The 18,569-nt window shown below is 39.7% G+C and overlaps 1 protein-coding gene across 1 annotated transcript; it reads left to right on the top strand.

Moving 5' to 3' along the window:
• Positions 1-11,275: 11,275 nt before the first annotated feature.
• LOC135684406 (uncharacterized) lies at positions 11,276-17,079 on the top strand. Its single transcript, XM_065199956.2, has one exon. It carries the CDS (start codon positions 11,927-11,929, stop codon positions 13,550-13,552), a length of 1,626 nt encoding a protein of 541 aa, XP_065056028.2. The 5' UTR covers positions 11,276-11,926; the 3' UTR covers positions 13,553-17,079.
• Positions 17,080-18,569: the final 1,490 nt, after the last annotated feature.

Raw genomic sequence — 18,569 nt, 5'->3', positions numbered from 1 at the left:
AAATCTTATGCAACGATTTGTTCAAGGTAAAAATAGTTCACAAAAGTTTTTGAAAAGATACCAAGTTTTAATCGATAAACCAAGTTTTTAGCTGTTTATAATTATGGACTATAAGATCAGCTTCCTCGATTGTTTCGAAGAGTTGATAAGTCAATTATGCTGGAAACATCTCTCTCGCTGCATATTAAAAAAAGGTTTTACAGCATTTTAGTAAATAGCAAGAAACAAAGAAAGGTACTCTACAGAATTACTGACAAGTTGATAATTGTACATGGAAAATAATGTTATGGCTTCACACCAAAATCAGCTTCTGACGATCCAGATAATGTATACCCCCCATGTTTTCTCATCAGATTTGCAAGAATCTCAAGGACCAACTTTCTGAAACAGTGGGGGAATCGTCCCCCCATTCCCCCCGTGGCTCCGCCACTGATGTTTATCATTTGACGGCAATTAAGAGTGAAAGATTTGTTTCATAGGCTGATTTTAGCATTTATATTGTAGCATCCTACGAGAAACTATACTTCCCAGCTAAAGGCGATTTCTTTGTGTGGCCAGAATTCTGTTTTAAAATCTTAAGGATATCGAGACCATTTACATTAACAACAAAAAATTTCGTCAGATAAATTTTCGGCGGATAAACTTCGTCGAAAAAAATTTCCGACAACTTTTCAGAATTTCGTCGTGGCAAAATATCGTCGTGGATTTTCAACACAAACATAGCAACATATTACCAAAATCTTAAGAGGCAAAACCATACAGGTTGCTTTATGTTCAATCCCATAGGTACCGACTTCGTGGAGACTTAGGGGCTTGAGTACCCGTTCGGAATTCGGCTCAACCCCACAGGCAGCTTTTTCACACAAAACCGCATGTCAGGAGCACCAAATTAAAGTGGTATATTGCACAATAGGCCATTATTGGGTGGACCGCCGGCCCGCGACACACCGAGCCAGTGGACCGCCGCCCCGCGGCACGCCGAGCCAGTGGACCGCCCCCCGCAACACACCGAGCCAGTGACCCGCATGCCCTCCCCAACCCGAGCTGCAAATTAGCAAAGAACGAACTAACGCCATCCCAAACACACAAAACCCCCCTCGCACAAAACCCCAACACACACGACCTGCCCCCCGCTGAGGCGTGCCCCCAACAGAGGCGTGGCTGCCGCCCAAAAGAGGCTCCCACCAAAAAGAGGCTGTGGCGTGCTCCCTCGCAGAGGCTGAGAGAACCACGCCCTCTGCCATCACAACGTTTTCCCTCAAAAAAATGTGCAAAAAACACTCGCGCTCCTACGCGATTTTTACTCGCACGACTGTCACTGGCGCTAGAGGGCGGGGAGCAGAAAACGGGGAGGAGGAGGCTCCCCGCCCTCTAGCGCCAGTGACAGTCGTGCGAGTAAAAATCGCGTAGGAGCGCGAGTGTTTTTTGCACATTTTTTTGAGGGAAAACGTTGTGATGGCAGAGGGCGTGGTTCTCTCAGCCTCTGCGAGGGAGCACGCCACAGCCTCTTTTTGGTGGGAGCCTCTTTTGGGCGGCAGCCACGCCTCTGTTGGGGGCACGCCTCAGCGGGGGGCAGGTCGTGTGTGTTGGGGTTTTGTGCGAGGGGGGTTTTGTGTGTTTGGGATGGCGTTAGTTCGTTCTTTGCTAATTTGCAGCTCGGGTTGGGGAGGGCATGCGGGTCACTGGCTCGGTGTGTTGCGGGGGGCGGTCCACTGGCTCGGCGTGCCGCGGGGCGGCGGTCCACTGGCTCGGTGTGTCGCGGGCCGGCGGTCCACCCAAGCAAGACCCCGCTTTGGCGGGGTCGCTAAGAAAGGCTAGTTTATTTCTATTTTATAATAATAAATAACAATGACATTAAATAAACTCTTTTAGGAGGATTATAATATATTTCCATAAAGTGATGGAAGTTGTGACATATTTTATGTGATAAATTGTAATTAAGAATTAGAACTCTTTCGCTGGAAGGGTCTGGGCAGTATTGTTTGTTGTTTCTGGTTAGTTTAAAAAATCGTATCAAAAAAGGCCTTTGACCCTTTTGATTCAAAAGTATGAGTAAGGTCTAATGCAGTCATTGCTTTAAATATAAAAAAATTGGAGTTTCGTGTGGACCGTATTTACCGCGCAGGTGTTATTTGATGCATCTAAGCCTTAGCCTAAGAAATCTACTCGATAATGGATATATGAAATCCATCTAAATTCCTATGCTTCGTCAGCGTAGCCAAATTATTTGGTTTAATGTGGGAGCCTTGTTACTGTACTGACTATAAATGTAGGTGAATCCTCCAAGCCTCAATGAATAAATTAATTTGTCAAATAACTGTAATGGAGACGTTGTTTATCAGCAAATATGATTGACATGTCTCTTGTGAGCCAAGAGCCCAGATATCTGGACCTGATGTCATGCACTGCAAGGGCCTGAGTAGCATTGTTCCCTCATGTATAATTAGCAATAATAGATATAATGGCTGTGTATGTGCCAAGAGCCCAGATATCTAGACCTAATGTCATTCACTGCAAGGACCTGGGTAGCATTGTTCCCTCATGTATAATTAGCAATAATAAATGTAACGGCTTTGTCTGTGCCAAGTGCCCAGATATCTGGAGCTAATTTAACGAAGTGCGAGTCGATGTGAAGGATTGCTTTGTCGTTTGCCAAGTGGCCATAAATTTTGAGAGACTTTTTAGAGAGGGTGGTTTATTACTGAGAATACCACGGTTTGTCCTTTTTTAAATGTAGGGAATATCCGCAATATTTCTTTGTTTTATGCTGAATTAAAAAATAATTCTTTATCTTTATAAAAGCTTTTTTAATTTTAATTGGATCAGTGATTATCAGGGTTCTTTATTGTTGGTAATTTTGCGAATCCCTTATTGTTTAATAAAACTTTAAGATATATGCTTTAGTAACTTCGAATTTAATAATATAGGAGGCAGAATTTCGATTAGTCAGGTCCCCATTATGCTTCTTTGGAAGGGCCCTTTGAAGTAGTTTTGGAAATTGGTGGCTAGTTTAGAAAATGTCACTCAATGGCAATTCCCTATTCGAGAAGACAAAATTTTATATTTCCGCCTCATAAGTTTTAACCGCGCCTTAATTGGATTAACAGTAGTAATTTTTCGTAAGGGCGCTAATTTCATGTTTCGGGGTCCTCGTTTGGCATCAGGTGAACAATATCGGAGGGCATTTTAAAAAAAGGGTTGGTTTTGAAACCTCTCACCACGCAACTTTTGGTAAATGACGATTTGATGATTAAAGGATAAAATTTCTATAACCCCTTCCTATTTGTTCAAAGGTAAATCAATTCGCATGATTGGGGTTTATTTTCGTTGAAAAAGTTCAATTGGAATGGAATTTCGAATTCAAGTGGCACTTTTTTGATGGTATATCCTTTCTAACGTAAAATGCTCTTAAAACTGCCAATAAGTGTAGATTATAAGCCAGTGGGCCCGAAGTGATTTGCCCCGCTGTTCTATAGCTTGCCTTCACATTGCAGTCGATAGTGGACGATTTAACTCGAGAGTGTTGTCCGCATGGCTAAATGATCCTCTTTAATGTTGGAGCCACGTTACTGTACGGATTATTGGTACGTGAGTTAAGCAAAACTAATTAATCAACTTGGCAAAAAAGCAATTTCGAAGCCATTCCAAACTGGTCTATGATAATTGCACTGCATACGGGGCAGTCATAGGAGGGCCACCAAGCTTATGGCCCCTTTGGCTTGAATTAAGGGCCTTTCTATGAGTGGATATCGCCCTTCTTCTCAAAAGCGACCGTGAATAGAAGGAATAGCCCTTACGTATCAAAGTAAACATAATCATCATCCAATGTCACGGAGAAATTTTTTTAAAGATAAGCTTTCAGTTTGTTTTCGAAATGACTAAAGGCAATTTTTGCTTCATGAAAATGAAGTCTAGTCATTTTTTATGCCTAAAACAACGCCGGGGCAAGCTATGACGCAGCAAGTTTAGCAAATCAGAAAAGTTGTCTTTCCACAGTGGTTCTTTCAAGAAAGAACGGTTAATGGGTACCTAAGTATCGCTAACGACCCGCACTGACAATCAGGTTGACGCTTAATGATCGCGCCTCATTTGTATAGTTTGATCAAGAAGGGAAAGGTCCTGCATCCTTCGCAATCAAACAAAATGAAATTGTAAAGATAAGCTTCCAATTTGTTTTCGAAACGACTAAGAAAGTTTTTTCCATCATAAAAATGCTGTCAACCGACTTATACTGCGTAAAACAACGGCGGGGCAAGCTATGACGCAGCAAGTTTAGCAAATCGAAAAAGTTGGTTTTTCACCGCGGAGCTTTGCAGAAGGAAAGGTTAATGATCGCTAACGATCCGCACTGACAATCAGGTTGCCACTTAATGATCTCGCATCAATGCTATAGTTTGATTAGGAAGGGAAACATCCTGAATCGTCCGCAACCAAAACAAACTTTCTTGTAAAGTTTCATTTTCGAAAATTTCGGCATTTTTACGTCCGTGTTAACTTCAATCGTATGTTTGGAATGCTCAGTGAAGTGCATGTGGATAGGAAATTCTTGTTGATTTTATTGAGCGGTCAATTCTTTGTTGCAATGATGGGGGATGGCGGGGCCCGTACCCCCACTCGGACAGGATTTGGTTAGCTTAATTTTTCGTTTTCTGTGTGATTTTAATTTAAATCCAACGCCCCTTATAAAAAATCAGGAAGAAGTTTTTCGAGGGTTTGACATTTATTTATTTTAACAAAGATGGCAAAGAGAACGGACACGTGATGTAAAAAGTAGTACAGCTAAATTCGAGCATGATAAGCATGAGCGTCTAGTTCAAACAATGAGATCGCATTCTTAGTACTTATAACGATCAAACTTTCGACCAATCACGGTCGAGCCAGAGCCCCAACACAAAGGATTCGTACAGTGGTGTACTGTACATTACAGTACAGGGCAAAATCATGACAATCATAACTTTTGCTCGTACGGTCTCGAGTTTTTGGGAGAAAGGTGTCGCATTCGAACGGTTTTGATTCCCAAAACTTCGAATCGAAACTTCCATCCAGAAGGGAGAAGCGAGCCGTGACGCAGCACCGTTTTCGTGCCAAAAAAATCGACGGTGATTAGCAGAGCCTTGGCAGAGCAACTCTGCGGAGATAATTGCCCTCCGCACAAAGAGGTGGCGGTTAACGACCTCGCTGACAAAGCCTAACACGCTTAACGACCCGATGTAACCTTTTCTCTGGAAAGGCAATCAGGTCCGCAAGCAAGGCAACTTCCGCCGAAAAAAAGTTTGTTTTGAGGATTTTCGACCAGGAAAACCAAGACAGAGGGAGAAAAGAGGCAAAATCCCAGACTCCCACCGACGGACGGGGTCGAGTGGAGAAAAGAGCGGGACGTTGGCAGGGCGCCTTTAAACCGATCTCACACGAACAGGGGCGAAGTAGCTGCGACCGTGATCACCGTTGCTTGCCCCTTATTTGCATAGTAGCATTTTAGTACATTGAGATCCTTCTCCTGAAATATATTAAGGTTTGCCCCCGCAGCTTATTTCCCTTGGAATAGGCTATGAAAGTGGGGTAAAAAATGATGATGCTTTTAGCATTCAACGAGTATATTTTATAGTATAAGTGTCAATATAAGTATAAGATACGGAAAAAATAAGACCATCTCCAACACGAGAAATGGTTCTCGAAGTTTGCTTCCTGTAGAGTTAAAAATTTGGGCTGAAAAGTGCAAATACCTTAAAAGAATGAACCTCCTAAAAAGACAGAGGTCGAATCCTTTGAAACCGGCGAGAAAACACAGTTAGAACAGTAGCGTAGCCAGAGTGGTAAGATTGGAGGAGGAGGGGTTGGGTTGGACAAAGACGATTTGAGCAAGGAACATTGGGGTCCACACCGTTTTGGACACAAGATAACGCACTTTTCCAACCAAACCAAAGATATTTTTTGCCATTGGGGGTGGTGTCCGCCCCCTCGCTAAGCCACTGAGTTAGAACTATCTTTATAGAACGATGGTGAAAAAGAAGTTAGTTCAAGAACCGACAAGATGATGATGATGATACCTACGATAAAGATAATTATGAAGATGATGTAAATGAATAGAATGACGTAATTGACATCGAATGGTTTAAAAGGATACATAAATTTGAATCTTGACCTCACGTAATAGATTTTCTATGCTAATTCTCAAAAATCTTAATTGCAAAAAAATTCGTCGTGATAAAATTTCGTCTCCTTTTGAATTTAGTCCAAGAACTTTTCGTCAAAATATTTGTCCGAAATTTTTTCACGACGAAATTGTTTGTAGTTAATGTAGTTACTACAAGCCTGGCAATTATTTTCGCAAACAAACAAATCAATTATGTTCTAACAATCAAGGCAGGATCTCTCTATAAGAATGGCTTAAATCAGTGGCGAAGCTAGCCAAAAATTGTTGGTCCTGCTATATGGACAGGGCCACGCCCTTATTCAATAGGAAAAGCCCATGGACAAAAATTCTATTTTGCAGATGAATTTTTTCTTAAATTCAGTAAAAAGCAAATTTTAAATCGATGTCTATCTTTTGAAAAATAAACCCATACTTAAACTTTTCAAACAATTCTATCTTAAATTGTAGTAAGCCTCTACAGCTGAAGTAAAAGTTCAAATTGGTGATAACTAAATTTGACGATAAAAGGGGGGTAGGGGTGGCATTTGAAGTTGCATATAATATATTTGTGGTATTCCAGATTTTGGTCGTATAAACCTGACCAATCTAGATACTCTATTAAAGTAATTTTAATAAACAACAGAGTTTAAAGTCTGTAGTGGCAAGTTCACATATTCTGCAGAACAATTTTTCTGCAGCTTATAAAGAGAGGTACAATCGAATAATGTGTCGCATTATCAATGAAAACAACTTGATTAGATAAACCATTAGACGAGAAAACAATTCAGGTAGAAAAATGCAAATTCCGCTGAAATTGGTTTATTCTCCAACTCAAAACTTTCAATCACACAACAGTAAATTCAATTATGCTTTCATCGTCCTTGTCCAAGTCTAAGAAAGTTCTATTCAGGCCACCATGATATACCGTGCCTCAAACGATCGTACAAAGGGCCGAAATCAGAGTGCCTCATACAGCCAATTCTTGTTGATTGCATTTCTTTCTTGCGAGCTTTGGACTCTGTCTTGTTACAAATAAAATTTATGCAGCTCAACTGAGGCAAGTTTTGCTGTCAATAATAATATCATTGGTATTGCCAAAGCAGCAGAAAATCCGCATTCACATCGCCTCACCATAATACTGGCCTCCTTGCTAGTATCTCATAGCAGAACGAGAATGCACAGGGCAATTCTTGCAGTCCTGCTCTCAGAAATAGCAGGACCAACGGTTTTCAAAACAATGCTCTTTGACCTACGTAGGTGAACCCTCAACCAATCAAATCACAACTACTTACGAAATTCTATCAAAAACAATTTGAAACTTTCTTTTTGCAAAGAAGAAATTGTTTATTGTTTACAGTAAATCTTATCTTTGGAAATTCTTGGTCCTGCTCAGCAGGACCAGCAGGACCTTTGGCTTCGCCACTGGCTTAAATCAGTCTAGAATCTGTCTCTGTCTCAGGAAACTGTTTTTGGTTCAGGATCCAATTTGGCTACATTTTTAGAACCGTGACAAAACGGTCGTAGTTCGCCCTTGTGGAACCGGGATGATTTGCTAACCCTGTGATCGAGACTCCTAACTTGAAAGTCGACCCTATACTTTCAAGTTAGGGGTCTTGGACACAGGCTAATTTTGCTCTGCTATCAGGCAGTTTTGACCCTGGTATGAATGCGAACGAATTTTGTACCGTCACGGTTCCGTTTTTGAAAGGGGCAGTGTAAACGGGTTCTTTGACGGCCAATTACCGGAATATTAGACATTGCTAGTAAATTGGTTAATAGACGAGTCTAAGGGTGCAATTTGTAGGATTCAAAGATGCGAGCTGGTTATAAGCTGTGGTTAAGTGTGTTGTCATCAAAATGCAATGCCAAGCAATATCCAATAGGATACATTTAAAGACATTGGGATTGGATGCATTTAAAGCTAAATATGAAAAATGACTTTGGAAGTGTGTAGGTTGGATAATTTTGTCTAGACATTATTCCATCAAAGGCCGATTCAACAAAATTAATGGGGAAAAATTGTAATCTCTTGACGATATTTTTGCATTGGGAGATCTGGATAAGTGTAATTAGAATCAAGTGGACCTTTTAAATGAGTGTTAATTGGATGAATACATTCATGTTGGTTTGTGACATTATCAAATTACATTTTTGCTTCAAATAACAGCTTCTTGTCTTTCAAATAAATCCACGAGGACTGCGTAATTCGTTTCTGACATAACCCTGATACTTTTGAAAAATTGCATTTTAGAACATAATTCATAGTTCGTTATATCGTGAGTGCGTGGGAACCTGAAAATAATTCGTTATATCGGGAGTTCGTTCAACCGCAAGAAAACGTTTTTTAGGTCTTTTCACAGTTCACGCCTAAAAACCTGCGATGGGGCTGTTTATACTACATCCAACTTCTGTGCACATTTAACACAAAAAACCAAGCTGAATTCAAATAAAAATACTGACTGGTCCTTGAAGATGAAAATCTTTATGTTCCTCTTATAATTTGGGACCAAGAGATTAGCAAAGCTGGTATCACTTTACTCGAAGGCGGGCTGAATGACGTCTTCGATTACTTCACCTTTTTTTTGTCTTCAGCTTCTCCATCTGGGTCTCTCGATAAAAGTTTGTGGTTCCACTCATTGCCAATGTCTCTTATGTAAAAAGGTATTCGGTAGTATCAATGTACTCATTCGCATTAATTTTTGACGCGATCAAACTTTCATCTCGTGCTCTGAGCCTATCAGCCAGGGCTTGTAATGTATTATCAGCATGTTTTGCCAGATGCCAATAATGATTTCCCCCAAGAGAAAGTGATAACTGAACATAACAAATAAATAAATGAAAATAACAGACGAAACAAATGTGAAAAGCTCGTTATATTGAGGGTAATTATGATGAAGGGACCCAACCTTTGGTTCATAATATCGAGAGTTCGTTATTTCCGGGGTTCGTTATACCGAGAGAGTTTGTATGGAGTTAGGTAGAATTCAAGGGACCAGACATATAGTTCGTTATACCGAGAAGTTCGTTATATCCGAAGTTCGTTATTTTGGGATTCCACTGTATTTGCAAACAAGAAACAGCACAAAATCACACGTTAAAGAAACACTAACTTTCTTTGAAAATTTCTTCAAACAAATCATGAAAACTGTTGAAATTATCAACCTACAAAATGAATTTGTTATGCAATATGATTACTGACATAATTCGAATTAGCCTGCGGTCATTCCTTGCTGTTTCCATCACATCACACGATTAAGTTGAATCTTTAAACAATGTGGTTGCCTACCGAGGAAGCAGCGGGGGCTGCACGTACGCTAGATTCGAATACGCTGGCCCTTTTTTATCTCGCGTATGGTCGTGGAATTTTGACCTGCTTCAGCCAAACCAGACCCCCATCTTAACTTCTGACCTGCTTTTTATAAAACATAGCGATGTTACTTAGAAGGTACCCAATAGGTCCCCTGATTCCAAAATTCCTGCTGAAGTCCCGAACAAGCATGCTAACTTCTGAGTAGATTCTTAGAGATGCTTATTAACTTGAAAATTTTATTTTGCACCTTTTTAGAAAATCCTGTTTTCACGTGACCGATGACGTCATTTATGGCATGATTTTAGTGTTTAAATGGTAATATCTGATAATTCTTATAACAACACCTATCGATATTCGACATATGAAAAAAACTTTCATATAATGGAAGAACTCTTAGAGCCAGGGTTTATTTTAACGTGGAGTGATAACCAATTTGTTCAGTGATAAATCGTCAAGCTTGGGTGAGAGCTGGTGCATTTCAATAATTTCAGATACAGTTAGTTTGATGTTAGTTAGTTAGGTGTGGTCATGAAATTTTCAAAGGCAACAACCAAATTTTCGAAAATTTTTTAATTATGCAGCGACAAAAATTCCTCTAAATAAACCCTGCTAAGAGCTCTTTCGATTGATATATACGTTTTAACGATTAGCAGATATCAGCATTTTTGTAACAACGTGACCTTGAAAGATTTCTTTAATTTTCCGTGGCTTTCTTGACCAGGGCAATCGTTGTTGTTATTAAGGTATTTGAATTTTATTATTAATAATCATTATTTTCATCATCATAGATAATTTGGGTAAGACCCAAAGCCCCCTCAAAGGTCTCGTATGACCGTGCTCATGGCCCGTTTTCCTGAACTTGGGACCTCTGTTCTGAAATGTAAATCACCCCTCTTCACAAAGGTAATCGTCATAAGAAAGAGATGTGAACATATTTGAACATGTTAGCCATCGACAAGGACATAGCTCGTGCATCAAGAGGTCTTACTAGTGCCTGCAACCGCAATTATCTTTATGCATAGCTCCTTGAACATCGGTTTCAAATGACAAATACAAATAAATGTAAATAAATGGAGATTTAAATAAATCACCATGCTCCATGCTGCACCAACTGACTCATGAGAGATCAGCTTTGTAAAGTCTGCACGCAGGCTACTTTGTTAGGAGCGGCACAGAAAACACTAAAAACCAGAATAAACATTGAAAGCTTTCAAGGTCATGTCCATCCAAAGAGTTTGAAATCTCTTGGTTTGGGCGTTATGAATTGCCATGTAATCTTCCCTTAAATGTCTTGAAAACTCTCTGTTGCAGCACCCCTTCCTACTTATTTCATTAACAGATTTGCTTTTTGCTGGCATGGCACAATACTGCACCTCTCTACCAGGGGCGGCTGGCATCAGAAATAAATTGTCATTAGTCAGCCAAGCAGTGGTAGGAATTACAGGGGCATTGAAGACATAGAAAGAACAGACCATCCTGGATATAAAAGAGCTCTAAACAATACTTTTAAAAGACTTAATAATATTACCTTCTGAAAATTTCCCAGCAAAAGACCCGGGCAACGAAAATAAGTATTTTTTTTCTTCCCCGCAAATCCATGGGAATGTCTCGTTAACACTGTAACGATCTCTATTAGAAAAGAGAAGTATTTGGGTAGGCCATCGTTTATAGGCCAAACAGTTGTTCATGCATTGGACTACAAGTTGAAATTGCGGGGAAAAACTTTAGAAACAATCCAGTGCCCAGAACAAGTTTGAATTGTGGTAGTTATTTTGTTTGCGATTTTGTTTCACAAAGTAAGCGGCCGGTACCCCGAAATGCGTTATAAAACCGAGGCTAATAACGTGCGAGCTGCGGTGCGAGTAAAGTACAATTGGTTTACTCCATCTCTTTGCTTCATTTCCTGTTTTCTATGACGAATGGTCACATTCACAAGGGAAATGGCGATTCGCGTTATTAGAAACGCAATCCTAACAACGGAGATGTTAGCATATTTAAAGGAAGATTGAAGGCGAAAGAATTTCAATAAAAGTCTATTGACATGCGATGCCTTGAGCACGAAACCAAATCAGGGTGTATGAAAATAAACGATGACGCACACTACAACCCTATAGCATTGAAAAAGTATTGTTATTAGACTACGTAATAACATTGATAACGCTGTAAGCCGCCCCGCCCCTGCCTCTACTCTCCACCATTGCGGTGGAGAGATCACTTGACTGATTAGTGGAGATTCAATTGGCAGCTATTTATTCACTGGCCATATTGCCTCTAATGATAGTGTCTAGTGTCTGCTTTGGCTTGCTTATTCAGTTTCGGATTTGAAGGATTTTGCGCGACGTTCGTGAGCGAGATCTCAACTTCCACCGCCCATCGTTCCATTCGCGAGCACAGATCTTCTTAAGTTCCGTTCTTTGCAGCAAGGTTTCGTATTACAGCAAGGGAGTTGACCGAAAACAGTCCTTTGCAAGCAGTGAAACAGGATGGCGTTGAAACTTCCAGCAATAACTGTTGAACCTTTGATGTTCCTATGCATGCAGTCATTCTTCCTGCATTTGGTTGCACTGCCACAGATTGTTCTTGAGAACGTGTGCTTGAAAAAGCACAATGAAACGAAGTGTGCAGCCATGTACACTGGCTCATTCAAAAAGGAGTATGACACAGTTCAAGAGGAGTCGACCATATGGTTCGGTGCTTTGTTGGTTGCAGCTTCATTTGTGACAGTTTTGTCTCTGCCCGTTGTTGCAACGTTATCAGATGAAGTTGGAAGACGCAAAATCATGAGTTTGTCTCCACTGAGTCAGTTAATCGCGAGCGTTATACTCGTGTGTATACTGAGTGCAGGAATGCGTTTCCCTACATGGCTTTTGGTTCTTGTTGGATTGATACCTACTACAGTGGGTGATGTCAGTGGCCTGTACGTCTTCACATATTCATACATATCAGAGATAACGACAGAAAAAACAAGGACTTTGCGAATTAATCTTTTAGAAGCAGCCTCGATTTTATCTGGTTTTGTATCATCGTTCTCGAGTGGGTTCATTATTGAACGCTTTGGATATGTTGGTATCTATGTCTGTTGCCTAGTAATAGATATTTTAGCTATTATATATCTTCTGTTCTTTGTAAAACCCATTGACAAATTAACCACGAGAAAAGATATGGCTGCGCAGGACAACGTTGAATTGGATTGTCATAACTCAAAGACCAGTTTGGAGGAAACAGAAGCCGCACAAGATGACAATGTAGTGAAGAAAGATGTTGAAAATTGCGATAGTGCAAGAGAAGAGAGTCAAAGTTTGATGGTTGCAAAAATAAGTGACACTGAAAAATGCAAAATCAAGAAAACAAACAGTTCTGCCAACAAAGAAGATTGTGGTAAATCTGCGAGACTTTGTGGTGAAACAGGAGGAAATTTTGCAGCAAAACTTCTTAACATACTGAAGGCCTCAAATCCTATCGGAAATTTGAAGAGAGTTTGCCAAGTCCTGAAACTGTATGGTCAGCTGACATACGGGCTTTTATTGTTCCTTCTTATGATACTTGCAGCTATAACATATTCAGGAGAACTTGCCGTTATTGTTCTTTATTTAAAAACCGACCCCTACTACCTAGATTCAGTAGAAATAGGCTTTTTTCTGGCATTTCAAAGCGGAGCATTGGCTATTCTCGGCCTTGTCGGCTTCAACTTTCTTTTTGCACGTTTCCTTAAACTGAACGATCATACAATTCTTCTAGGGACAGCATTAGCCTACGTGGCCTACTGTCTTCTGCTAGGGTTGGCAAATTCGACTTTGATGCTCTATTTAAGTCAAATAGTACACGCTATGGCTACATTGAATGTTTCCACAATCAGAGCCATGATCTCGAAAGTGACCCCTCCTTCTACAGTTGGCCTTCTCTTTTCGGCAATGCTGATCGTTGAAGTATCTTCCATTATGATCGGTGCGATAGTGGGGCCTTTGGTCTACTATGCTGTTGTGTCGACATACCCTGGTTCCATATTTTTCATAAACGCTGGCTTTATGTTTGCCAGTGCATGTATCTCTCTTTACCTTATCTTGTCAAGACGCAATAAAAACAATCTAAATTCGGCGGCCGAAGTTTAGCATCTTAAATCTTCGCAAGAATGGACCAACACAAGCAGCAAGGCGCTTTTGGGTGTTAAATAAATTGCACTAGGGTCGCGTTCGTAATTAAACAAAACTTATATATGATTATAAAAAGGATTGGGTAATTGATATTTACCCACTCTTAGGGACTTGATAAACAGCCCTCCACTATTTAATTATTTGGTCATTGACCTTGAAGTTTTACCGGGAAAAAAATATTTTTCTTACGTCTATTTTTTGCTTTTTTGTCAATCGATGTTCTCCCTTGCATTTTGCATCTTTATCCCATAGAAAGTTTCATTTCGGTATTATTTTAGATCCTCGATCCCTCCAGTTTTTCCTAGTCCCACACACAATAAACTTTTTCCGACCCCTCTCTCGTTTTTCAGAACCCTGTCTAGAGTAGTAATGAAAATGAATCTATTCACAGAGGTCTCAGATCCCAAGATCGGGTGTACGCTTTTCAATGGTAACAGTGCCAAGGCCCCCTCGGCCCCCGGTATCTCGGTCCTTGCACAGGGCTGTGTGGGGTGTTTGCTGCCTACATTCCTGGATTTCCTCAGCTAGCATTTCATTGAGAATTTAGCTTGCAACTAACTTCATTAATCATGAATTAAATATAATAAAGTATCCTTTGAATGTTTTATCTAATTTCGATTTCGATCCCATCAGTGATAAGATATTGTATATTATGTAGTTCTGTGATATTGAATCGCATTTTGATTGCATTTACCGTAAATATAGAAAACCTTAGCTATATTGCAAACTTCTGTAAAAGAATTTGAATATACATAAACGGCATTCCCTTGTTTGACACTGACTGAGATGACGTTAAATATAAATATAAGCAAAGGCATGGTCAGAAGTGCTGCCACGCCCAACGTATCAGCCTTAGCTTTCCATCGAATTTTTTGGATGTCCCCAACATGTTTCCATGTTACAATTCATATAAATTTCTAAAAACAGTGTTACTCGAAATATAACTAAATCTCTAATCGCGTTTCGGATAAGCTAATGAAGCTAAAGTAAAAGGCAAAAACCTTTGTCCTTTGTTTTTTACATGAAGATTTAGTTTGATTGTGTTGATTGAAGATATATTTCTCGTTTCTGCACAATTTGCACACCTTATGTTGGAATCCTAGTGTTCCCCAATTGAAGATCTTCTTGTGTCAGGATCCATGGATAATTTGTGTTCTGATTGCGATTTATAATACTTAGATATGATTGGATTAATTTTTATTAGATGTTTCTTTACGGTTATTTCATTTTCAATATGTGTTTTACTCTGGCATAGATTTTTCCCGCGTTTTCGCGTTTTTTGTCATATTTCTGTAATAGATTCCAAAGAATTGCAGCGCCAAATTTGAGTATTGTTGAACCTTATTAGGGACAAGTCTTATTACTCATTTTTCTCTTTGTTTCTTTTGGTGATGGTTGATTGTTTAGATTATACTTTGAAGTTATATTTTTTATTAACATAATCTCTTTCTATTATCTTTGCTGCTGCGTTTGCAAAAACTTTGTAGCCAGGCTTTGGGTATATTATGGCTTGTCCTTAATAATGCATTTCTAACTTTCTAATACTAATAATATTTATTTAGCTAACCATTTTATAAAAGCACGATCCTCAAAATTGGTTAACATTATAGAACAAACTAAAAACAAACTGAGGCTGAGGTACTGTAACATGTAATTTTGGGCAAATCTCAAAAACCTTTTCTGCCATCATGGGCAGGGGCGAAAATCCCGGGGGTGTGGGGGTGTGGGGGTGTGAGACCCCCCAATCTAAAAAAAGTTGATTTTGCAGGGCAATCGAAGATGAGGACAAGGTTGGGTCCAAACAAATAATTTAAGTTTTAAATTATGTTCATGACAGGCAGGGCGCGACTGGAGGGTTAGGGGGCTGAAGGCTCCCACTTTGGTCAAGATGAGAATATTGTTACCCTTTTTTCAAATACTTTTAAAAACAGTGTATGAAGTAAAAAGACAATAAACTGCTTAGATGCCAATTTTGTTTGGTCTATTTACTAACTTATTCACGTATATGCCTATTATTCTTTTTTTATTTGCATTAATTCAGCAAATTACTTTCTGTATCATTGCAATGTCTTCATTTTGGACGCGTAAACATGGCCTTCTCGAGACAAGAAACTGCACATTTCTGTTCAGGAAATGAAATTCTCCCAGTCAAAACAAAATCTTTCTCTGTCATTCATATCTATTTGCAATCTGAAACGAAAGGTTACTGTTTCTTTATTTCCCCAACCTCTGTCACCAGAGTTTTAGCATGACACCTCCCCTCCCAATTTTTCCCAATAAACAATAATCAGTTTTTTTCGAGAACCATCGAATATCTTTCCTAAGCAGTAAAGTATTTTGCTAAATTTTAGTCTGGGAGATGCTTCTTAGCCCTTTTACAACGTATGATTTCAAAAGTTTTATTTAACGTCGGACCCAACCATGGTGGGTCTTCCTACCTCACTAAACTTGATTCTTAGCTCCCCCCCCCCCCGGGCTCAATTTCGTGCGCGCCGTCAACATCATGTAGCAAAAATCATATGCCATAATCACAATTTACGCTAACGTAGAGATATGGATATTCCATAGGCAATTTAGTTTCAAATTTGTTTTTATTGCTTAGAAATTTATCCTTGGTAAAACTAATATATAAAGCTAAAATATATAAATGTGCATTGGTAAAGCTTTCACTCGTAACCTATAGACAAATCTTTGCTTCGAGGTCTGCAGGGCACAACTCAGTTTTGCAGGGCAGAAACCCTTTTCACCCCCCCCCCCCCAACCTATTGGCCAAGTTATGCCCCTGATCTTGAGGTTAGGTGCTTTGTCGGTGAATTTACAAATTTTTTTGTAAATTAAGAATGGCTCACTTACTTTGTTGGCAATTGGGGCCTGAACAATCCCCTTGGGCACGATAGCTAGCTATCTCACTGATTAAACGCTTAAAATTTAAGAGCTCATTAAGAACAATCCAGCCTCAAAATTTTTTGAAAAATTAAGATCAGACAGCCTAAACTTCAATTTTGCTGGTTCTTATAAAAAAGATAGTGTATTTACCATAAATCGGTGCCTTTAAATACCGTTGTGGGGTTTGTTGATTCGACCAACTAATTTTGTGCTGGGTTATTAGAGAGGCGGGATTATCAGAAAGGCGGGATTATCAGAGAGGCGGGATTATCAGAGAGGCGAGATTAATTTTTCAACGTTCCAAAGTGTATAACTTCACATTTTTGAGAAAAAAATTTTGACGAAGAAAGCATCTAAAGAACTAGAGAATTCATCTAATGAACAAAATGTAATACTTGCTATATAACAAACACAAATTTTGTTACTGGTGAAGAAATAAGTTCTGAATGTGGAATTTTAACACCCTCATAAAGTCATTTTTGTTTTTTCCCAGCTCCAAACAGTGCCAAAAGCGCACCACCAATCACTGCCAAAATGCCTCCAGTTGTCGCTTTGGCAACATCTGAAAATGGTGCATTATCGACTCCCAAAGCCTCTAACAGATTTATGGCGTAATTTTGGCAATTATTAAATACCTTTTTGTATTCCCCGGCATTTATGAACCTTTGAAAGGTTTCGGTTGCTTTTGCGACAATCGTGGAAGCAGTTGTCACCACTGCCTTGTAGAATTCAAGTTTTGGCACATGTTCGTCCTTGATTGTTCTAGATATGAGAGCAGTTTCTTTTCCACGTCTGGTATCACGAATAACCACTTCAATGGATATGTAGGTCTTCTGATCGTGAGAAAAGACAACTGACATATGATCAGCAAAGGCCTTTTTCAAGGAGTATATTTTATATTCTGCTTCCTGGTTTAATGCAGGGATGGCTTGGAAGTTAGCCAGTCTTTCCCACAGTTCTTGCATGGAATAGACATCCTTCGAACATGTCACGTAGCACTCCTCGCTCATTTTGAAACTGTTTTCTGCAAGCCGATCGAAAGTTCAAGCGAATGAAATATACAAATAAGTAATTGTTTCAGCCACCTGCTTTTTTGTGTTTTTGTTTCCAAGAAATAACTAATGGTGGAAGTTTCTCTATTTCAGACTGGGCTGCCACGCAGAGGTTGCTGGCTTCTCTGCTTGTTAACGCAGGTTCAATAAATGATTAGAGTAAACTGTAAAACCTCTTAAAATGAGGGTTTTACAAACGTGAGTTCTTTGTAGGCAGAAATTCTCAAAAATACGGCAACGGCAGATAAGATCAAAATTCTTCTTTTATGGCAATGATACGACTAACGGCTAACAGCAAGTTCGACAAATAACGACACGGCTTCAAATAACGACACGGCTTCAAATAACGACACGGCTTCAACAGGCACGACAAAACTAGCGGCAGAGCTCCAAGCAGTACGGCAAAACTTTCGACAAGACTACTCCTAACTTATGGAACAACCCTTTATATAACCTAAGCAAACCTTAAAATAATAATTACGTAATACAAAAAACATATTTACAGACGCTGATGCAATCACAGCGCAATGGTGCAATTGTCACGTAATACTGTCCGTAAGGGAACCCTGTGTCGTTACAAAACTCTTAGAGAAAGACAATCTAGACGTTTTCAGTATTTTCTGCTCAACAATGGCGGCGCCAGCCATTAAACTCTGGGGGGGACAAACCAAAAAATTTAAGCCACGTCCTCCTATCAACAGGGAACGCCAATTTTATCCAAAAGGAACGCCTATGACTAGCTTTTGTTTGAAAATTGTCAGTTTGAAAATCATAGGAATACATCACAAAAAGTACGGTGTCAAAATATTACCCCTCCCCCAACATTTTCTCATAGAATTTAGACAAAATACAAAATCGATTCCCCCCAGTCCCCCCCCCCCCCCCCCCCCCGTGGCGCCGCTACTGCTGCTCAACACAACTCAACGTACATCGTGAAAGAATCTCTCTCTACGAATTCCAGCTTGTTTAGACCATTGTTTAAACAGAGTTAATCCCTAATCCCCCGTCGGAAATGGCACCTCAGCCTCATAATAATG

The sequence above is a fragment of the Rhopilema esculentum genome, unplaced genomic scaffold (assembly GCF_057945365.1).
Source record: "Rhopilema esculentum isolate cy_ngs unplaced genomic scaffold, ASM5794536v1 HiC_scaffold_34, whole genome shotgun sequence".
Lineage (NCBI taxonomy): Eukaryota > Metazoa > Cnidaria > Scyphozoa > Rhizostomeae > Rhizostomatidae > Rhopilema > Rhopilema esculentum.
This window is presented reverse-complemented; position numbering and strand designations above follow the sequence as displayed.

Excerpts from the sequence above, each read along its gene's own strand:
- LOC135684406 (XM_065199956.2), top strand. The coding sequence starts at position 11,927 with ATGGCGTTGAAACTTCCAGCAATAACTGTTGAACCTTTGATGTTCCTA.